General features: G+C 40.5%; 1 protein-coding gene across 2 annotated transcripts in view; it reads left to right on the top strand.

The window, feature by feature from the left end:
- sorcs2 (sortilin-related VPS10 domain containing receptor 2) overlaps positions 1-16,934 on the top strand; it is a 526,743-nt gene that overhangs the window by 79,627 nt on the left and 430,182 nt on the right. For both annotated transcript variants that reach the window (XM_052010588.1, XM_052010587.1), the window contains exon 2: positions 304-371. In XM_052010588.1, the coding sequence (XP_051866548.1) occupies positions 304-371 (68 nt within the window). The remainder of the gene's footprint in view (positions 1-303; positions 372-16,934) is intronic.

Here is a 16,934-nt window from a genome sequence, read left to right as displayed (position 1 = left end):
ACTAGCCTAGAGTTATATGACCATTTTCCTTGGATTGATTTCACAAATTCTGGAAAAGATAAGGATTTTATGCTGTTTTTTTTCCCCCAATATCCTTCAGGAAAGGAAATCTGCTGTCCTAACTCTAGGTCCAGCAATGTAGTTGGCTCTTAACTACATCCTTGTTTCACAGCCAATTAGGATGGGCAACAAATGCTGTCATTGACATTGACTTCTACCCTCTACCCCAACCTGCAACTGAATAAATATATATTAAAAAAATACTGCACAGGTTACTCACTTTGCTTCTAATGTGTGTTTCAGGTGATCCTGATTCTAACCAAGTTGTACCATTCGGATATGGGAAAAGTTTTGGAAAGTTCTTTGTGGAGGTGAGCCACCTTTTGTTTATTTTGTATAAAGATGCCAACGATCATATCCATGTGCAGTTTACAGTTTCCAAAGTGAGGAGGAGTCTAGAACAAGGAAGATTCTGAGAACAGACAGGCAGGAGCCTGCCTTTGTCTCTTATTGCTTTAATATTGAATATTTGGACTTCTGTGTCGGATCATGCTACAAATTATGCAAAGGATTAAAAGGTTTGAGTCTGAAGATCGTCTTTGACTATCATGCTCATTCAAAGCAGGACTTTTGAAAACAATATTTTATTGAATTTCCTTTCAAATTGTAAATCAGCAGACCCAGTCATTGTGAAGTCTTATGATTCACTCTGTCTGCATTTAATTGTTGACCAAAGGTTTTTCTTGAGACACTGAATTTAACACACAGTAACCACTGACTGGGTTATTACTGCCTTCAATGCTATAAGGAAACTGCTCCCTGTTCCTACTCCTTAGTTTGTGACTAGGTTTCAATAAAACTGTCAGGAACAGGAATGAACCCTTCATTGCTCAGCAATGTTAATACATAGGGGGTGACTTCCAGTCGCTTCAATTATATGCACTCTTCATGCTACAAGATTTTTTCCAAAAGCACCAAACTCCATTAGAGACAATTAACTTGAAAGCACTCACATTTCTTTAACACCCTTTACAACCTTTGAACATCCCAAGCCATTTACAACTTTCAGACATCCCAAAGGCCTTTACGATTAATATAGTTTAAGAAAAGTAACAGCCAATCTGCACACACTATTGTCATCAAACAGAAATTTGCCCCTACAGAATTCACAATCACCCTCCAAAAATTTAAGATGTGGAGTAAAATTCGCTCTCACAGAATTTGTGGTTTACAAAAAAAGTAAATAAATAAATACAAAGCTACTTTTTACCTTGCATTTCAGATGACATGTAACGCAGGGGTCCCCAGTACAGCATGTGAATAGGCCCTGTGGCCCACAGTGTCTGTGCTGACCATGATGCCAATTTAAATCATTCCCTCTGCCTTCTGACTCAGAGGGGAGTGTGGTTCCACTGAGCCACAGCTAATACCAATTTATCTTTAAAACAGCATATTGCTCTTCTGCAGGATTAGGCACAAACACATGAGAGCTGGGTTTTCTCCAGGCACCTCCATTCAAAACAGTCCATGTTGGAGAATTTACAGATGTGACCACACAGTTTAACCTGTGCCTCTGGTCCTTTTGTATTGAGGCTTTGTTGCTGGTGCATACTTAGCCTGTGGAATCAACTGTCTCCACCACCCCCCCACACCCCGGCATCCAGTGACCCAGGAAGAAACCACTCTTAAAGCACCATTCCCGTATTGCAGTGCTGCCACAATAGGCAGGGCAGCCTCTTTCCTTCTGGCCATCATACATTTGCTCTCGCTGTTGATATAATGGTACCAACATTATACAGTGTGGTCTATTTTTAAGTGAAATTTCTGGACAGTGTTTCCAGCATTTGTTTCCATCTACTTCCCAAAGTTCTTTTTTTAAAAAAAAGATACTTTCTGTTGTAAGCTTGCATGTGTATCTGTATGGGAACCATCCATAGTCTAGATTTTTGAGTGCCTGTTCTTGGAACTCCTGGTGATATTTTTTTAATCTGCTGTAATTTTTAGTACACGATAGCAGGCACTCTGAAAGTTTACTGCAAGTTTCAAAATGTGTCTGGCCATTGGGATAAAACACAAGATATTGGGTAGAATCATAAAATGGTACAGCATGGAGGCCTTTCAGCTGATCGTCCCAGTGCTAGGGGTCTTAAAGGCAGGAGAAGTGCATAACAACTGATTTATATAAGGGTCACATTTGCCCATGTTGACTAACCTTTTCAGGCTGCGTGGTTGAAGTCAAACTCCAGACTTTCCATGCCATGCCCTTGTCATGTCCTATGGAACACTCTGCGAGTGGTGTCAGGGTCTCGTCTGCGGATCCTGAAGCCCTGCCCCAGGCTGGCCTGATGACCTATGACAGTTTGCTGCTGTCAAAGGCCTTTCCATCCACTTCTAAGTTGAATTTCTTGAGGAGGTGACAAAGGAGCTTGATGAGGATAAGGCAGTGGATGTTATCTATGTGGACTTTAGCAAGGTATTTGTTAAGGTCCTTCATGGGACGTTGATTCAGAAGATAAAGTTGTATGGTATCCAGGGTGAATTGCAAGTTTGGATTCGGAACTAGCTTGCCCATAGGAGACAGAGAAGGGGTGGAAGGTTTCTGGCTGGAGGTCTGTGACCAGTGGTGTTTTGCGAGGATTGGTGGTGAGACTTCTGTTGTTTGTGACATAAATCAATGATTTGGATGAAAATGTAGATGGGTGGAATAGCAAGTTTGTGGATGACACCAAGATTGGTGGAGTTGTGGACAGTGTAAAGGACTATCAAAGAAGAGAGTGGGATATAGATCAGTTACAAATATGGGTGGAGAAGTGGCAGGTGGAGTTTAATCTGGGCAAGTGTGAAGTGTTCCACTTTGGGACGTCCAGTGAAAGGAGAAAGCATACAGTTAATGGTAGGTCCCTTAATAGCATTGAAGTACAGAGGGATCTTGGGGTCCAGGTCCACAGTTCACTGAAAGTGGCTACGCAAATGGATACGATGGTAGAGGAGGAGTATGGAATGCTTGCCTTCATTGCTAGGGGTGTTCAGTATAAAACTAAGGAAGTCATGCTGCAGCTATACAAAACTTTAGTCAGACCGCACTTGGAGCATTGTGTGTAGTTCTGGTCGCCCCAATATATGAATGTTGTGGAGCCTGTGGAGAGGGTGCAGAAGAGGTTTACCAGGATGCTGTCTGGATTAGAGGGTATGAGCTATAAGGAAAGATTGGACAAACTTGGGTTGTTCTCCCTAGAGTGTTGGAGGCTGATAGAGTTTTTTAAAATTATGAGATAGGGTAGACAGTCGGAATCTTTTCCCCTGGGTAGAAATATCAAACACCAGAGGACATGCTTTTAAGGTTGGAGGGGGGAAGTTTAAAGGTGACGTGAGGGGCAAGTTTTTTTTATGCAGAGAGTGGTATGTGCCTGGAATAAGTTACCAGGGGTAGCAGGCCATTTTGTGGAGTTTAAGAGGCTCTTAGATAGACACATGAACGTGGAGGGATATGGCTGATGCACAGGAGGGGAACATTTAGTATAAATCGGCACAAAATCGTGGGCTGAATGACCTGTCTAGTGCTGTACTGTTCCGTGTAAATATCCCTGATAATCATGGACACATACAGTTAAATAAAAAGAATAAAACTAGTTTTAAAGCACATGATTAAAATATTAAAAAAACATACCTGCGCTTAACTTTCAATCCAAGTCAGCAGCTCCATTTAAATGGAGTCACATATGCTGTAATGATAAGGTGCCCATATGTGATGTGCTTCCAGTTCCTCAGCCCAACATGATTAAACTTTGTCCCTGGACTCGGTGCTGAATCTGGAAGTGGCATGTGAGGTCAGATGTAGGGGAGTGATAATCAGGAATGCAGACCAATGCAGTGCCATTAGCCAGTGTTTCTTCATGAACTGCTGGCCGAAGAGTTACATGATATGGGGCAATGTATGTATGATTATTTCCCAAGTTCAAGCCTGTCCCAATTGTATTTAAGAAATTTTTCATTTTCACCATGTAGATGCTAATCTGGTGGAGAGGAATTGCTGACATTGGCCTGACCAATTTTCATTCCACTGATAAAGAAATGTACCCAATATGTTTACAGAATAGTATTTTACTGCCAGCAGACTCAGGAGCTGAATGCACTTGCAGACAATTTGCAGTGCTGCTTCTCTGTGCTGTCTTGAACTTATTTCCAAATGTAACAAATCTAAGAATGTGAACATGATGGTACGTCTCCAAATAGGTTTCTAGAATATGGATCTTGTGGAAGTTACTTTGCTTGCAATATGGCTCACATTAAGTTGCCACATCAAGGCTTTTAAGTTTAGGTAAGAAAATGACCTGAATTCCTGTACCTCCCTGCGGCTTCTGCTGGGTAGGACAAAGCTGTCACAAGAGGATGGAATCAGAATTGCAATTAGACGTTTGTTTTTCTGCTGATGGATAATCTTTCAAAATGCTGATCATCAACGGCTCTGGCTTTTAAGACACAGGAGAGAGTGGCATTGCAGCCCAGTTTTAAAAATCCTGCTTTTGGCCACTGCTTCACACTTTAGAAGTGCCTAGAAGTATTAAAATACAAGAGCCAAAAGCAGGCAAGTGAGGGCTCTCTATTACAAGGTGTGATGCGGTAAGGTGGGTGAGTGTTGGTGGGGAATGTTGCTAAGCTATAAATTTTCAGTTGAATACTGTGATTTAGAGATCGCTATTTAAATTTCAATGAGGTTTTGTGCTGGTTTAGGTCTTTGATGTGTTCTACAAACAAGTATAAATTCTTAAAAATTAGACAGTTTTCCTGTTGGACCAACATCCCGAAACTGCAAACTGCATTGTCTGGTAAAGGAGATATACAATTTGTTCTAGTGCATCCATTAGGGTGTTTTGGAATTGTTGCAGTTGTGGCAGGGAAACAACTATTTGGTAGTCGACCCAGTGTATCAGAATACAGTTGTAACTGAAAACCAAATTACAATGAATATTATGCATCTAAGAAAATAAAATCACCTTTTGAAAGTTGTTGAATTGTTTTATCGATCATCTTAAGGGAAAGGAACCTGACACTTTCATTCATTTACAAAGTAGCAGTGTTACTTGCTTGTTGCTTGGCCTGGCAAGGCACAGAGGTGTAAAAGCAACAGTAGGGATGGACAACAAAATGCTTTGCTAGTAGCTTTGGCATCACAAAAACAAATTTAAACATAGCAAAGGGAACTGCAATGATACTGAACAATTTCCAGTGAATTCTTTTCCCCTGTAATATATGTTATTAGTAAAATAAAGCATGTTCAAAATGATAAAGTTAATAATACATTTTGGAAATGTATAGTGTATGGTACACAAGGCTGCCGTGGTCTGCATGCATTCAGAATTCACTTTACAATAACATAAATTATTTCCTATAGAAACATTTCAGTTCAAATATGTGCCAGCCCCTCACTGCAGGAGGGCTTAATCTGTGGCCGATCCAGATGGAGTCGTTGTAGCAGCTGCACCAGGCATCGGTGCATCCTTCAGTAAGTGGTTCTGAATCTTGGAATGTGCCAGTCTGTAATATTCTATTATAGACAAGTTCTTGCACTGGAACTTTAGCAAGTATCAGAAGGATCAAAGGCCTTCATTCAGTGAGTTGATGGTCTGTCAGCAGTAGTTGGTGTTTGTATATTCCTTGGAACAGCCTGGAAACTGTGGTCCTGTATTATGTAGCTATGCAGGATAACCTCAACAAAAAACACTCCACCTCCAACCAGACCATCTTTGCAAATGTACATTGCAGAAGGAGATGGATGATGGTCTCAGCCATGGTGCTGTTACCTGGAGGGCAGCATGAGGTGGCGCTTGGTCTCCCGCTGTACATGAAAGATCTACCAGAAAGTGCCCTTCTCACTACCAGCCAAGCAAGTTCTTGGGGTTTATTTAAAAGTTCCGTTGATGAAGCATTCTGTCAAATAACTTGCAGGACCGCAAAGACGTTTGTGCAGACCGTTACCTGAGGTCAACAGTGATTCTGTGCAAAACTTTACTACAGGGGATAGGTAGTATAGTATGATTCAATAGAATGGAACATTTTATGGTAATGTGGTCAGACTCGCCTTTTGCAACAATGTGCAAAGATAGAGCCCGAGCAGGAGCTTGTGTACCTAGTCTGCAGAGCATAATGGAGCCATAAACAAAATTGGTCAATTTTCCCCCCTTTATCTGAAGTGATGTGTTTCACATTTTTGATTCCCTGTAAAGTGGAAGATGGCTCAGTTAATTGCCAAATGCCAGCATAGCAAGTGCAGCAATACTGAGAGCACCTCCTAATTGATGACCTTTCTTTCAGCAATGAGGAGGCAGGGGCACCAATCCCAGATTTTAGTTTGATTTTCCAATGGGAATACTGGTGATGCATGTCCCTTGTACTCACTACTGTATCCAATAAAGCATGGTTCCTTTAGCATTGAAACTCATTAAGATAAAGGCTGCCTAGTTGCTCTTAAGTATTTTTTGAACTTCATGATTAATTCATGATCTTATTCTGATTAAATGTTTCAAAATGACTAGAGATGATAATGATGTAAGTTTAAGCCAATAGAAGAGAATGCAAGAAAGGTGATTTTAGAGCAATCAGAGTTTACATGTTGATCTTCCAATGTGCTGGATGATGACTCTGCTCTTGAAACTTCAATTCTTAACCTCAAATCTCAGTCTCAAATAAAGTGCCTTCAGTTGATGTTTACCACCAGCCGGCCTCTTGGAGAACAGTGCAGACCTTGGTGCAACTGTTCAGACACTTGTGCAGCAAACTGGGTCACATTGCTGATTTCAGAGGGTTCAAGACCTAACATGGAAGATTTCCATGGTTATGCCTTGAAAAGTTAGCACCTTTAGGAGCAGTGGAAATGCAAGTAGTAGTTTCTGACTTTCCAATTAGCTCTCTAGCTCTGAAGGCAAAAGGTCTCAGTTCTGAGATTTGGGTCTCACTTATAATTATCACGTGTTGTGCATGCTGCCAAACAGGAGACCACATCATAATTCACTTATCCTTTGAGCGCCTATTCCCATTCATTACTTATAGAACTGGTTAAATATTCTATACAGCACAAGCTTCAAGTAGTTGATACCTAAAATGGAAATCAAAAGACCTCAATTTCCATTATTGTCTGAAATGCAGGCTTTCTGATGATTTAGATATTGACCTGACTGATAGTTAAAGCTTGTAAAATTTAATCTTTCAGGTGTTAATTCATTGTCATAACTATGTTCCCACAGAGTCAATCAACATTAGCCTCAGGTCTATTTGATATGTCTGTTGAACTTTTGCTTCATGTCTGCTCCAGTTTACAGTATTTTAGTGTTCTCAGAGCAAATCATTATGGCTGGTGAACACACGTGTTCATCCTCCACCATTAGATCTTTCAGTCATTTATTTTTCCTTCGTATAGAAAGTGGGCAGAGAGCTCACTTGCTGTGTGGACTCTGCCATAGCACAGCACAACAGTCACATGTGAGATTGATGTCATTACTTACTAGTTGGTTTGCTATCCTCATTCAGGAGAAACCCCCGAGTATGGAAAATGTAGTATAAACATGATTATGTGATGCTATTTTGCCTGTATTTTGCAATGGTGATTTAACATGTTTTATTTTAAATAAATTTACACCTCCATTGAACATATGGTCATACCCTCTTATCTCTTCCTAGCTTACACAAATTGGCCAAACTCTTAATGTGGAAGAAATGCAGGAGCAGATTCACATCCTTAGTAGTGTATTGGCATGAAAAGCTAATCTACAAATGCTTTTTTTATTCCCCTCATTTGTCTTTATTGATGTTGCTGCATCTTGAATTTGTAATCTGACTCTTGAACGGACCTTTCATTTGCTAAAAGATGAACTTTTGAACTCTTGATCTCCCAATCTGCCTTGTTGTGGCCTTTGCACTTTATTTGTCTACCTGCACTGCAACACTATATTCTGCACTCTTTTTATTACCTCAATGTATGGCATGATGTCTGGATGCCATGCAAAATAAAAGCTTTTCACTGTATCTTGGTACATGTCGCAATAATAAACTAATATCAAAAGGGAGCATATACTTTGAAAATGAAGGGAACCGATATCAGATGGAGAAGAGCTATATCCATGAACTGGAGAGACTAGGACCTCCGAACATAGCCTTAAAATTACAATCTGGTAATCTGATATGACCCATACCATTCTAAATTGTATTGCGTTAAACCCAAGTCCATGCAATGTCTCTTTTTAATTTAAATCTATGTAATGAGCACCTTTCTTGTAATATTCTTGTAACTTCTTGTGTTTCCAATCCCTGAGATGTAAAGGCCACTTTTCCATTTACTTCTTTGATCATTTTCTTTAACTATCTATGACACTTTAATGATCCATACTGATGGACCATAAGGCTGTTTGGACCTCCATTGATTTTTTTTTCATCGTTTAGAAAGTACTCCAGTCTAGAAATGGGAGTTTACCTATTTTTGGTACTAAAAGACAGTTGTATCTAGTGCTAGTGCCACACTGGGTTTCTCTCAAAATAAATCTTAAAATTGGTCAAGATCGAGTTTGAAGCAGTGTTATGTGATTAACATGCAGAATCAAATTTTAAAACAGAACCTGCTTTGTTCCTGAGCAGTCCACTCTCAACTCAGCACAGCTGCCAACACTTTGGGGTGCAGCAATCAGAAGGGTATTGGCCATTAAAGGTGTATTCATCCTTGGCAGACAGACAACAGCGAGACATGTTGTGGCTGCTATTGAGGAGGGAGTTTGGAAGGGAGGTGGATTGAACTCCCAATTCATTGAGGGGATCCTGGAAGCCCCAGCCAATAAAATGTATTCCAGGTGGGAGGTCCTGTGTGCCAGACCCATTTGGAGATCAGCCTGGGACACCATTACAGTTGTCTTCTCAGGGACTGAGAATTCCAAACAATGGGACAACATTGGAAGAGATTTCATGATTACACAGTGACAGACTGCTCTCTTAACTAGATAAATGCACACGCAAACATAATGAAGTGCACAAATAATGTTTCTCTGTTCACACACCACACAATCAAAGGCAGGATAATGAAAAGAGCATCAAGTGCCTTCCTCCTCTTCATTTAGGCTAAACTAGTGAGTGATAGGAGGGAGGATACTTGCGCAAGAGAGGCATAAGTGTACTGCCCCTCTCGGGCTTAAGAAGACCATACTCTTTATGGGGAAGGGGGCTAATGAACCGCAAACTGCTTGAGTGGCGGTTTTAAGGAATGTGTCAGGTGTGCTCACAAATGATGCTCTATTATGTTTTCTACATCCCCTCTAAATTCATTAACAACAGACGCTCATGTTACAATGTTTGCTACTGCTGCACCATAAAGGTGTTTTGTGCTCAGCCTATAAGTGCAACTATCTTTATTTTGTCTTTGAACCATATCAGAAAGGTCCCCTGTTTTCCCCCCCTCATGGGAGCAGGGGGCAATACACCAGGCACTGGCAGGCTGCAGTCTGGCAAGGGAGGAAATCGGGTGTGGGGAATCCGAGCATCAGCACTGTCCTAGATGACTACAATTGGGATGCCTTTGTGACAATTCTGATGCTGATGCACAGTGATATGGTGAGCTTGATATCAGGCCTATCGGCCTGATGTAGGACGTGACAAGCAGCATAGAGGAGTCCATCCACAAACCTGTCACAGATGCCTGTTCGGAGCCAGGAGACCATGACTTCTGCTCCAGAGGTTCACAGTAGAGCTGATGTGAGGTGCCAGCAGAAGCCACATGATCTTTCACCTAATCCAGGTACATATTTGGTTTCTGTCACATGGGAACAGCTTGAAACTCTTCAGGAAAAGCAATACACCATCAGGGAGCAGGTTGATGTTCTAATTGAGCAGCAGGATGCCATTTGTGAGCAGATTTCTGCTCTCAAAAGACTCGAGGATGCAAACCATTAGCAGCATGCAATTCTAAAGAGGTAAAGGCATGCTGCATGTGAGCTGGCAGCTCTTCTCCATAAAATGAGAGATGCAGCATCTTAGGAGTTTGCTTCAAACAATAAAACTCTGGTAAACTACTATCTGTTTGAAAATCCTAATGTTCAGGATCCAGCTTGCCAGGTGCTGATTTGTGTGCACCCATTAATACACTAGGGCCCTGGTGCACAGCTCCCTTTAAACCTGGGTTCATTAGAATATTTATTACACTATTGTGTAGCATCTCAAAAAAAATGAATTAAAAGTTTGTTGGAGTGTTAATTGGAATAACATTTGGTTGTCTGGAAAATCTGCCAATCTGTCACAACTGAAGTCCCTGAGAGTGCCTGGTTAACAGTTTTACTGTAAATGAAAATTAGTAATTACTGCAGATGCTGGAAATCTGAAATAAAAACAACATGCTGGGAACATTCAGCAGGCCAGGCAGCATCTGTGGAATGAGAAGCAGTTTTGTTTCTGTTTTTCTTTCCACAAATGCTGCTTGACCTGCTGAGTGTTTCCAGCATTTTCAGTTTTTATATCAGCATGTTGCCGTCTTGCACGAGGACAGAGATGTTGCCCAGGAACTTGTCTCTTCTGCAGAAACATTCATGCTGCACTTGTATGCTTCTTCACTGCGGGGAGAGCCTTGCTGAGATCGTGGAGAGCTAACTGAGCAGAAAGATGGAGGCAGCTGGGAGTAGACACTTGTTATTTGGGTTCTGTAAGCCAGCTCTGAAGTTGAAGTAATAATAGAGTGATCTGGGTGCCAGCTGACTTGCATCATTGTCAACCCAGTCCCCTCAGAGATCGATTGGTGAATAGATTCAGGACATCGATATTCTCCCATACAATGGGACTGATCCACCTCCCACCATGTCCCATCACCCATGCCCGTGGCCAGCCAACTCAAATTGTTCCCTCAATTGGTCCTGAGCAACAGTCTGGTCCCATCTAGGACCAGAACTTTACGTAAGTCATCAAGAGCATCTGTGAGGACTAAGTGAAAGGGAGCTGTCTTCTAGCAACCAGATTGCAGCCATACAAGGAGCATTATGCTGTGCGTTGCTGTATTGAAATCCATCTACAAAATGCATTTTCTCCACAGGTGCTATTGACTTGCTGAGTTTTTTCCCAGCATTTTCTGTTATGTTTTCAGATTTTCAGCATTTGCAGGCTTTTGTTTTTTGAAAGTGCAAGGATGTTCAACTCTGAAGACAAATGTTATGATTTACCATGTATGTATTATTAATTTTGCATTGTAAATTACTGTCAAGACACTAGCACAATCCAAAGTGTTTTCATTTGGGACAAGTACCATTCTTCCACTTCCAAGTACCATTCTTCAAGATGAGTCTCACTTGGTATGGTATCTGCTGGCATTGCTGTAATATCCTGCATTGCCTTATCTAGAATGGTCGCCAAGGTCATGTGAATGTGCTTGAGTATAAAGTTAATTAACGCTAGAGTGGTGCTTTTCCATTAAAAATGATTGCCTCATGCAATTACATCTGGCCTGGGAGTTCCTGGCCACATGCACTTAGCCTCTGTTAGTTTAATGGGAAAATTGGCACCTGCATTAATATCATACTGGATGACCAATTTCCTTTCAGATGTGGGTAGTCCTGTAAGTGACTGTAGCTAACTTTGGTCATTTAGAACATTCTGTAATTTGAAGCCTTAAAATAAATGGCTGTGGGGCATTGCAGTCTGCATCCTGTCAATTAAAATACCAGAATCTAACTTCTGCTCTCTCTTTCCTGCTCCTCAGCCAGTTTCCAGTTCAATAATTTGGATTCAATTCTGTAAGCTTCAACATTAGTAAAAATTCTCTTTCCTGGGACTTCATTAAATGCTTCTGAAAGTTCATATAAATAACATACCCAGACAATCTACTCTCTAGTCACCTCTTGGAAAAAAATTCAGTTCATCTGGCACAACTTTCCTTTGAATTTCTATTGATAAGTAGAAAAAAAACTAAAGGTGCTGGAAATCTAAAATGAAAGCAGAAAATGCTGGTCAGGTACCACATGGATGTGTGGTTCGATAAACAAATGTTATCATTTTCCATTTATGTACTATTTGATTTTTTAAAAAAAATTATAAATGACTCGACATACTAGTGCAAGTGCAATGTATTCTGATTTGTGTCAAGACCCATTCTGCTGTGTGCAGAGGTAAGTCTCACTTGGTGTGGCATCTGTTGGCTTGCTGTAATACTCTACAATGCCTCATCTAGAATGGTTGCTGATATCATGCATGTCATGTGAATATTCTCAAGCAAAAACTAGAATGCTACTAGAGTCCTATTTCTCCATTTAAAAATAATTGCCTCATGCAGTTGGGGCTGGTCCATGTCAGACACATTTGTGGAAAGAAAAATAGAATTAACATGTCTAATTGAAGACCCTTCATCGGAACTAATGTGAGAAAGCAAATGTGTTTTAAGTTGCAAACAGGATGGGGGAGGCATGGATAGGGCAAAGAAGATATTTCTGATAGAGTGAGGCCAGGGCAATGCTGTTTACAAGCTGTCTGGTTGATACTTTAAGCAGGGAAGTTAGAGAGGAAGAACAAACAAAAGGATATGTAACAGCTGCAAGATGCAGGTAGGAGTCATTAGTGAGAACTGAAACTAAAAGGAGAATGTTGGTAAAAACCCAACACATTCTGCAGTGTCTGTGGAGAGGGAAAAGTGAATTTAATAGATATTACAAGTGGATAATTTTGCAGCAGAATTGGCCAGTTCTGATACAAACAAAGAAAGCAAATCGCTTGAAATTGTTGAGTTCGATATTGAGTACCAAAGTTTGCAACATGGAAGATGAAGTGCTGTTCCTCAAGCTTATATCAGGCCTCACTGGAATAGAGTAGGAGACTACTGACAGACAGGTCAGAGTGGGAGGGGATGGAGAATTAAAGTGACAGGCAACTGGAAGCTCTGTTTTGCTGCAATAAATTGAACAAAGGCACTCCATAAAGCAGTTACCCAATCTGCATTTAGTTTCTCCAGTGCAAAGGAGACCACATCATGATCACCGAATACAATACACTAGATTGGAAGAAGTACAGGTGAATCACTGCTTTACTTGGAAAGGACTATTTGTGTGTCTGGCTGGTGGGAAGGAACAAGATAAAATAGCATAACAATTTCAGGTAACCTTTCTTTGTATATAGAACTGGTGAATTCTGCAATAAGGTTATCCATCTGTAATATTAACTCAGATTTTATCTCTTCACAGAGACTGTCTGACATGCTAGGCATTTCCAATATTCTTTCAGTTTTGTGTCTCTGCAATGGCTGTCACCCTAATTGCACAGATTTTACATATTCTCTTTGTTTTCTCTCTCTCAATGCTCTCATTAATTTCATATCACCATGGGAACCCTGGCCTCACCCTATCAGAGATATTCTCTTTGTCCTATCCAGCCACCCCCTCTCCCCCCCCCCCCCCCGGCCTCACTGCAACTTGAACTAACTTGTTATCTAATTTTTCCTTTGATTTGAAACATCAACTCATTGTCTCCTTCCATAGGTGCTGCTTGACCTGCTGAATGTTTCCAGCATTTTCTATATTTATTTTGCATTTCCATGATGGCTTCCTCTGATCAGCTGAAAATATTTAATGTCTTCATTCATTTTGTTCTAAAGTAGAAGCACTAGTAATTTTCTGAAACAGATGTTAGACTAGTTAGCCTATAATTTCCTGGGTTCTTTCTCTTAGCTCTCTTAAATAGCAGAGTGATATTCACAAATTTCAAATCTAAGTGAGCAGTTTCAGAATCCAGGTAAATTTGTAATTCTTTACTGTAGCTGTGTACAAAAGTTGCAGTGCACAGCAGTTCTAATTACATATCACAAGGCTGTGAAAACAGTGTCCAAATGTTTTTGTAAAACAAGTCCACCTATTTTTTGTTGACTTACTTAGAAGCATTGTGGTGTGGTGCAGGGGCAGTGTGCTTTCGGGGTCATAGTTATAAGCATAGAAGCAGGCCATTTGGCCCAACCAAGTCCATGATGACCAAGGTGACTTCCTGAGCTAGTCCCATTTGCATTCATTTGGCCTATCTCCCTCTAAACCTTTCCTATCCATGTACGTGTCCAAATGTCTTTTAAATGTTATAATTGTACCTGCCTCTTGTGTCCATTCATGCTTCAGCATTTCAGAGAGCCGCCACCGTTGGCCCTTGTTTGGATGGTCATGGGGCCTGGAGGTTAGAAGAGAACTGTGGAATGGGTGTGTTTCCCTCTTTTCCAGATGTGTGAGAACAAATTGATTACTGTTCCTGAGTTAATGAGAGTGAATTTAATAAAAGTTTATTACCCAGTTGTTTCCTCCATAGTGCTTGGCTGTGATTTTGTCCATAGTCTGTTAGCCTGCCAATCACTCCTCATGCAGTATCAACCACTAGTTGCTGAAATATAGGAGTATTTCCACAACATTACTATCCCACAGGGGAACCATGCTCACAGATGGCACAGATTGACTTTGATGCCTCAGCTCCAGTGCAATGAATACAGTGAAGGTGGAGTAGCTCCAGGGAAACTCGTAGCCAGGTTATTTTGAATTGCATGGTAACTTATTGCTGAACTTTCATACCTCTGCAGAATCTCTTAAAAGTGAATTTTATTATCTTCCTGTCCTGGGGTTTTTGATTATCTTGTCCTATTCTATTAACCTCCCTTCTTCGAGCAAACTTTGTGAACTTTGGAAACTCTGAGGGCAATTGCACTTATAAGGTCTGCAAATTGGCAGCTATTAATGAAAGGCAAGGCTATGCATTGTTGGTCTTGGTATGAATGGGTGCTCCTGGTGATGTGTTGGATCAACTCTGCTACTTTTAATATGATAATTATAGGTCTCATTTCCTGTTTATTTGATTTGTATTGGTTACAGATTCTGGTGTTGTTTCAATCTGTTTTTAGATTCTCAAATTAAGGTTAAACCCACTAGCCCAGGGTGGTTAGGGTTATAGCAATATGACTATTTGGAATAGTTTTAACATTTCTGAACGTGAAAACTATAAAAATAGTCTTGAGGGCCATGTAACATGCAGCATAAATACCCACACACCAAGATTTGAAGGATCAATTATACTGTAATGCTAATTTCTATACGTAATTATTTGAAACTAGTTATGCACTTTTGGGATGTGGTATTTAATATTAGGAAATGGAATAGCTTTCTACATTTGGCACAATATTAATTTCAAGCATTCCCACCATGTTAACTTGGCTAGGAGTAGAATGTCTCCTTTTTATTCAGCCTGAATAATGTTCGTTGTTAACCTTGAAGCCCAGAAGAACAGCCCTTGATAAATATATGGAACTTGACAGTTCTAATACTATCCATCTTTAGTGCAGAGTTATCTTCGGTTTCTGATTAATGTCTCTGTCAAATCCTTGTGTTAAACCAGGAATCATTTAAAATTTTGGACAGTATGTATGTAAATTCCCAATTTCTCTGTGAGAGGTCCCATTGATGAAGTACAGACTGGATGTCTTTTAAAAATTATTCTTATGTTGCAGACATCACTGATGAGACCATCACCCATCTTTGGCCCTGTGTAGGTGGTTGAGTGACGCTGCCTTGGTATTTCTTAAGTAAGTTTAGGGAAAAGTTATAGGTCAGCACATTGCGATGTTACTGGAATAACATACAGGCAATAACAGGTATGTATGGCATATTGAAAATCAAAAGATAAGATATCTTTATTGGTCACATGTACATCAAAACACAGTGAAATGCATCTTTTGCGTAGAGTGTTCTAGGGGCAGCCCGCAAGTGTCACCGCGCTTCCTGCACCAACATAGCATGCCCACTACTTCCTAATGCGTATGTCTTTGGACTGTGGGAGGAAGCTGCAGCACCCGGAGGAAACCCATGCAGACACGGGGAGAACGTACAAACTCCATACAGACAGCAGCCGGAATTGAACCTGGGTCACTGGCGCTGTAATAATGTTATGCTAACCACTACAACTACCGTGCCTGCCCTAATTATTGTAGATGCTGGAAATCTAAAATAAAAACAGAAAATGCTGGAAATACTCAACAGTCAGTCTACATCTCTGGGAAGAGAAGCAGAGTTAACATTCAAGTCGTAACCCTGGATATTTACTTTATTAACACAAGAACCATAAGAACACAAGAAGATAGGAGCAGGAGTTGGCCTCCTAGTCCCTCACCCTGTCCTGCCATTTAATATGATCATTGGCCAATCTGCCCCAGGCTTCAAATCCTCTTTTGCTAGTTCCCCATATATTCCTAATTCCTTGATTTTTTTTTCAAGAATTTATTTGTTTCCTCTTTAAATGCCTGCAGACATATAGCCTTCACAATCTTCTGGGGGAATCATCTCCCTCTGCAAGAAGAGATTTCTGCGTACCTTAGTTTTAAATGGCTACCACTTTGTAGTGTAACTGTCTCCTTGTTCAAAACTCTTCTACTAGTGGAAGCACCTTAGCATCTACACTATTGCTTCCCATTAGGATTTTATTTGTTTCAATCAGATCATCCCTCATTTTTCCAAATGCCAAAGAATACGGATCCAACTTCTTCAGCCATTCAAGATAGGACCACCCTTTCATCCCAGGAATTAGCCTAGTGAATCTTTTCTGGCCTGCCTCTAATGCTATTATCCTGTCTTAAATAAGTACTCCAGATGTGGTTTTGCCGACACTTTGTAACATCGTAACTATGTTTCTATTTCTAAGCTCCAACCCTCTTGTAGTTTGGACAAATGTGCCATTTGCCTTTTTAATTACTCACTGCACCTGCCTGCTACCATTTTTGATTCATACAGAAGAACACCTAGATCCCTCTGTACTCCACCCATTAACTGACATTTATAAACTAGTTAAATTTTATGGCCATTCTACAGTTACCAGATTTTACTTCCAGATTTTTAATAAAACAGTATTCTTGAAATTCTTGAGCAAGAATCTTCTTCAGCAGAATTCTTGAGCAGTCATGGTAGGGTTTGATC

Source organism: Pristis pectinata, chromosome 2, assembly GCF_009764475.1.
Source record: "Pristis pectinata isolate sPriPec2 chromosome 2, sPriPec2.1.pri, whole genome shotgun sequence".
NCBI lineage: Eukaryota > Metazoa > Chordata > Chondrichthyes > Rhinopristiformes > Pristidae > Pristis > Pristis pectinata.
Note: the sequence above shows the minus strand (reverse complement) of the source record. Positions and strands in the feature narration are given on the sequence as shown.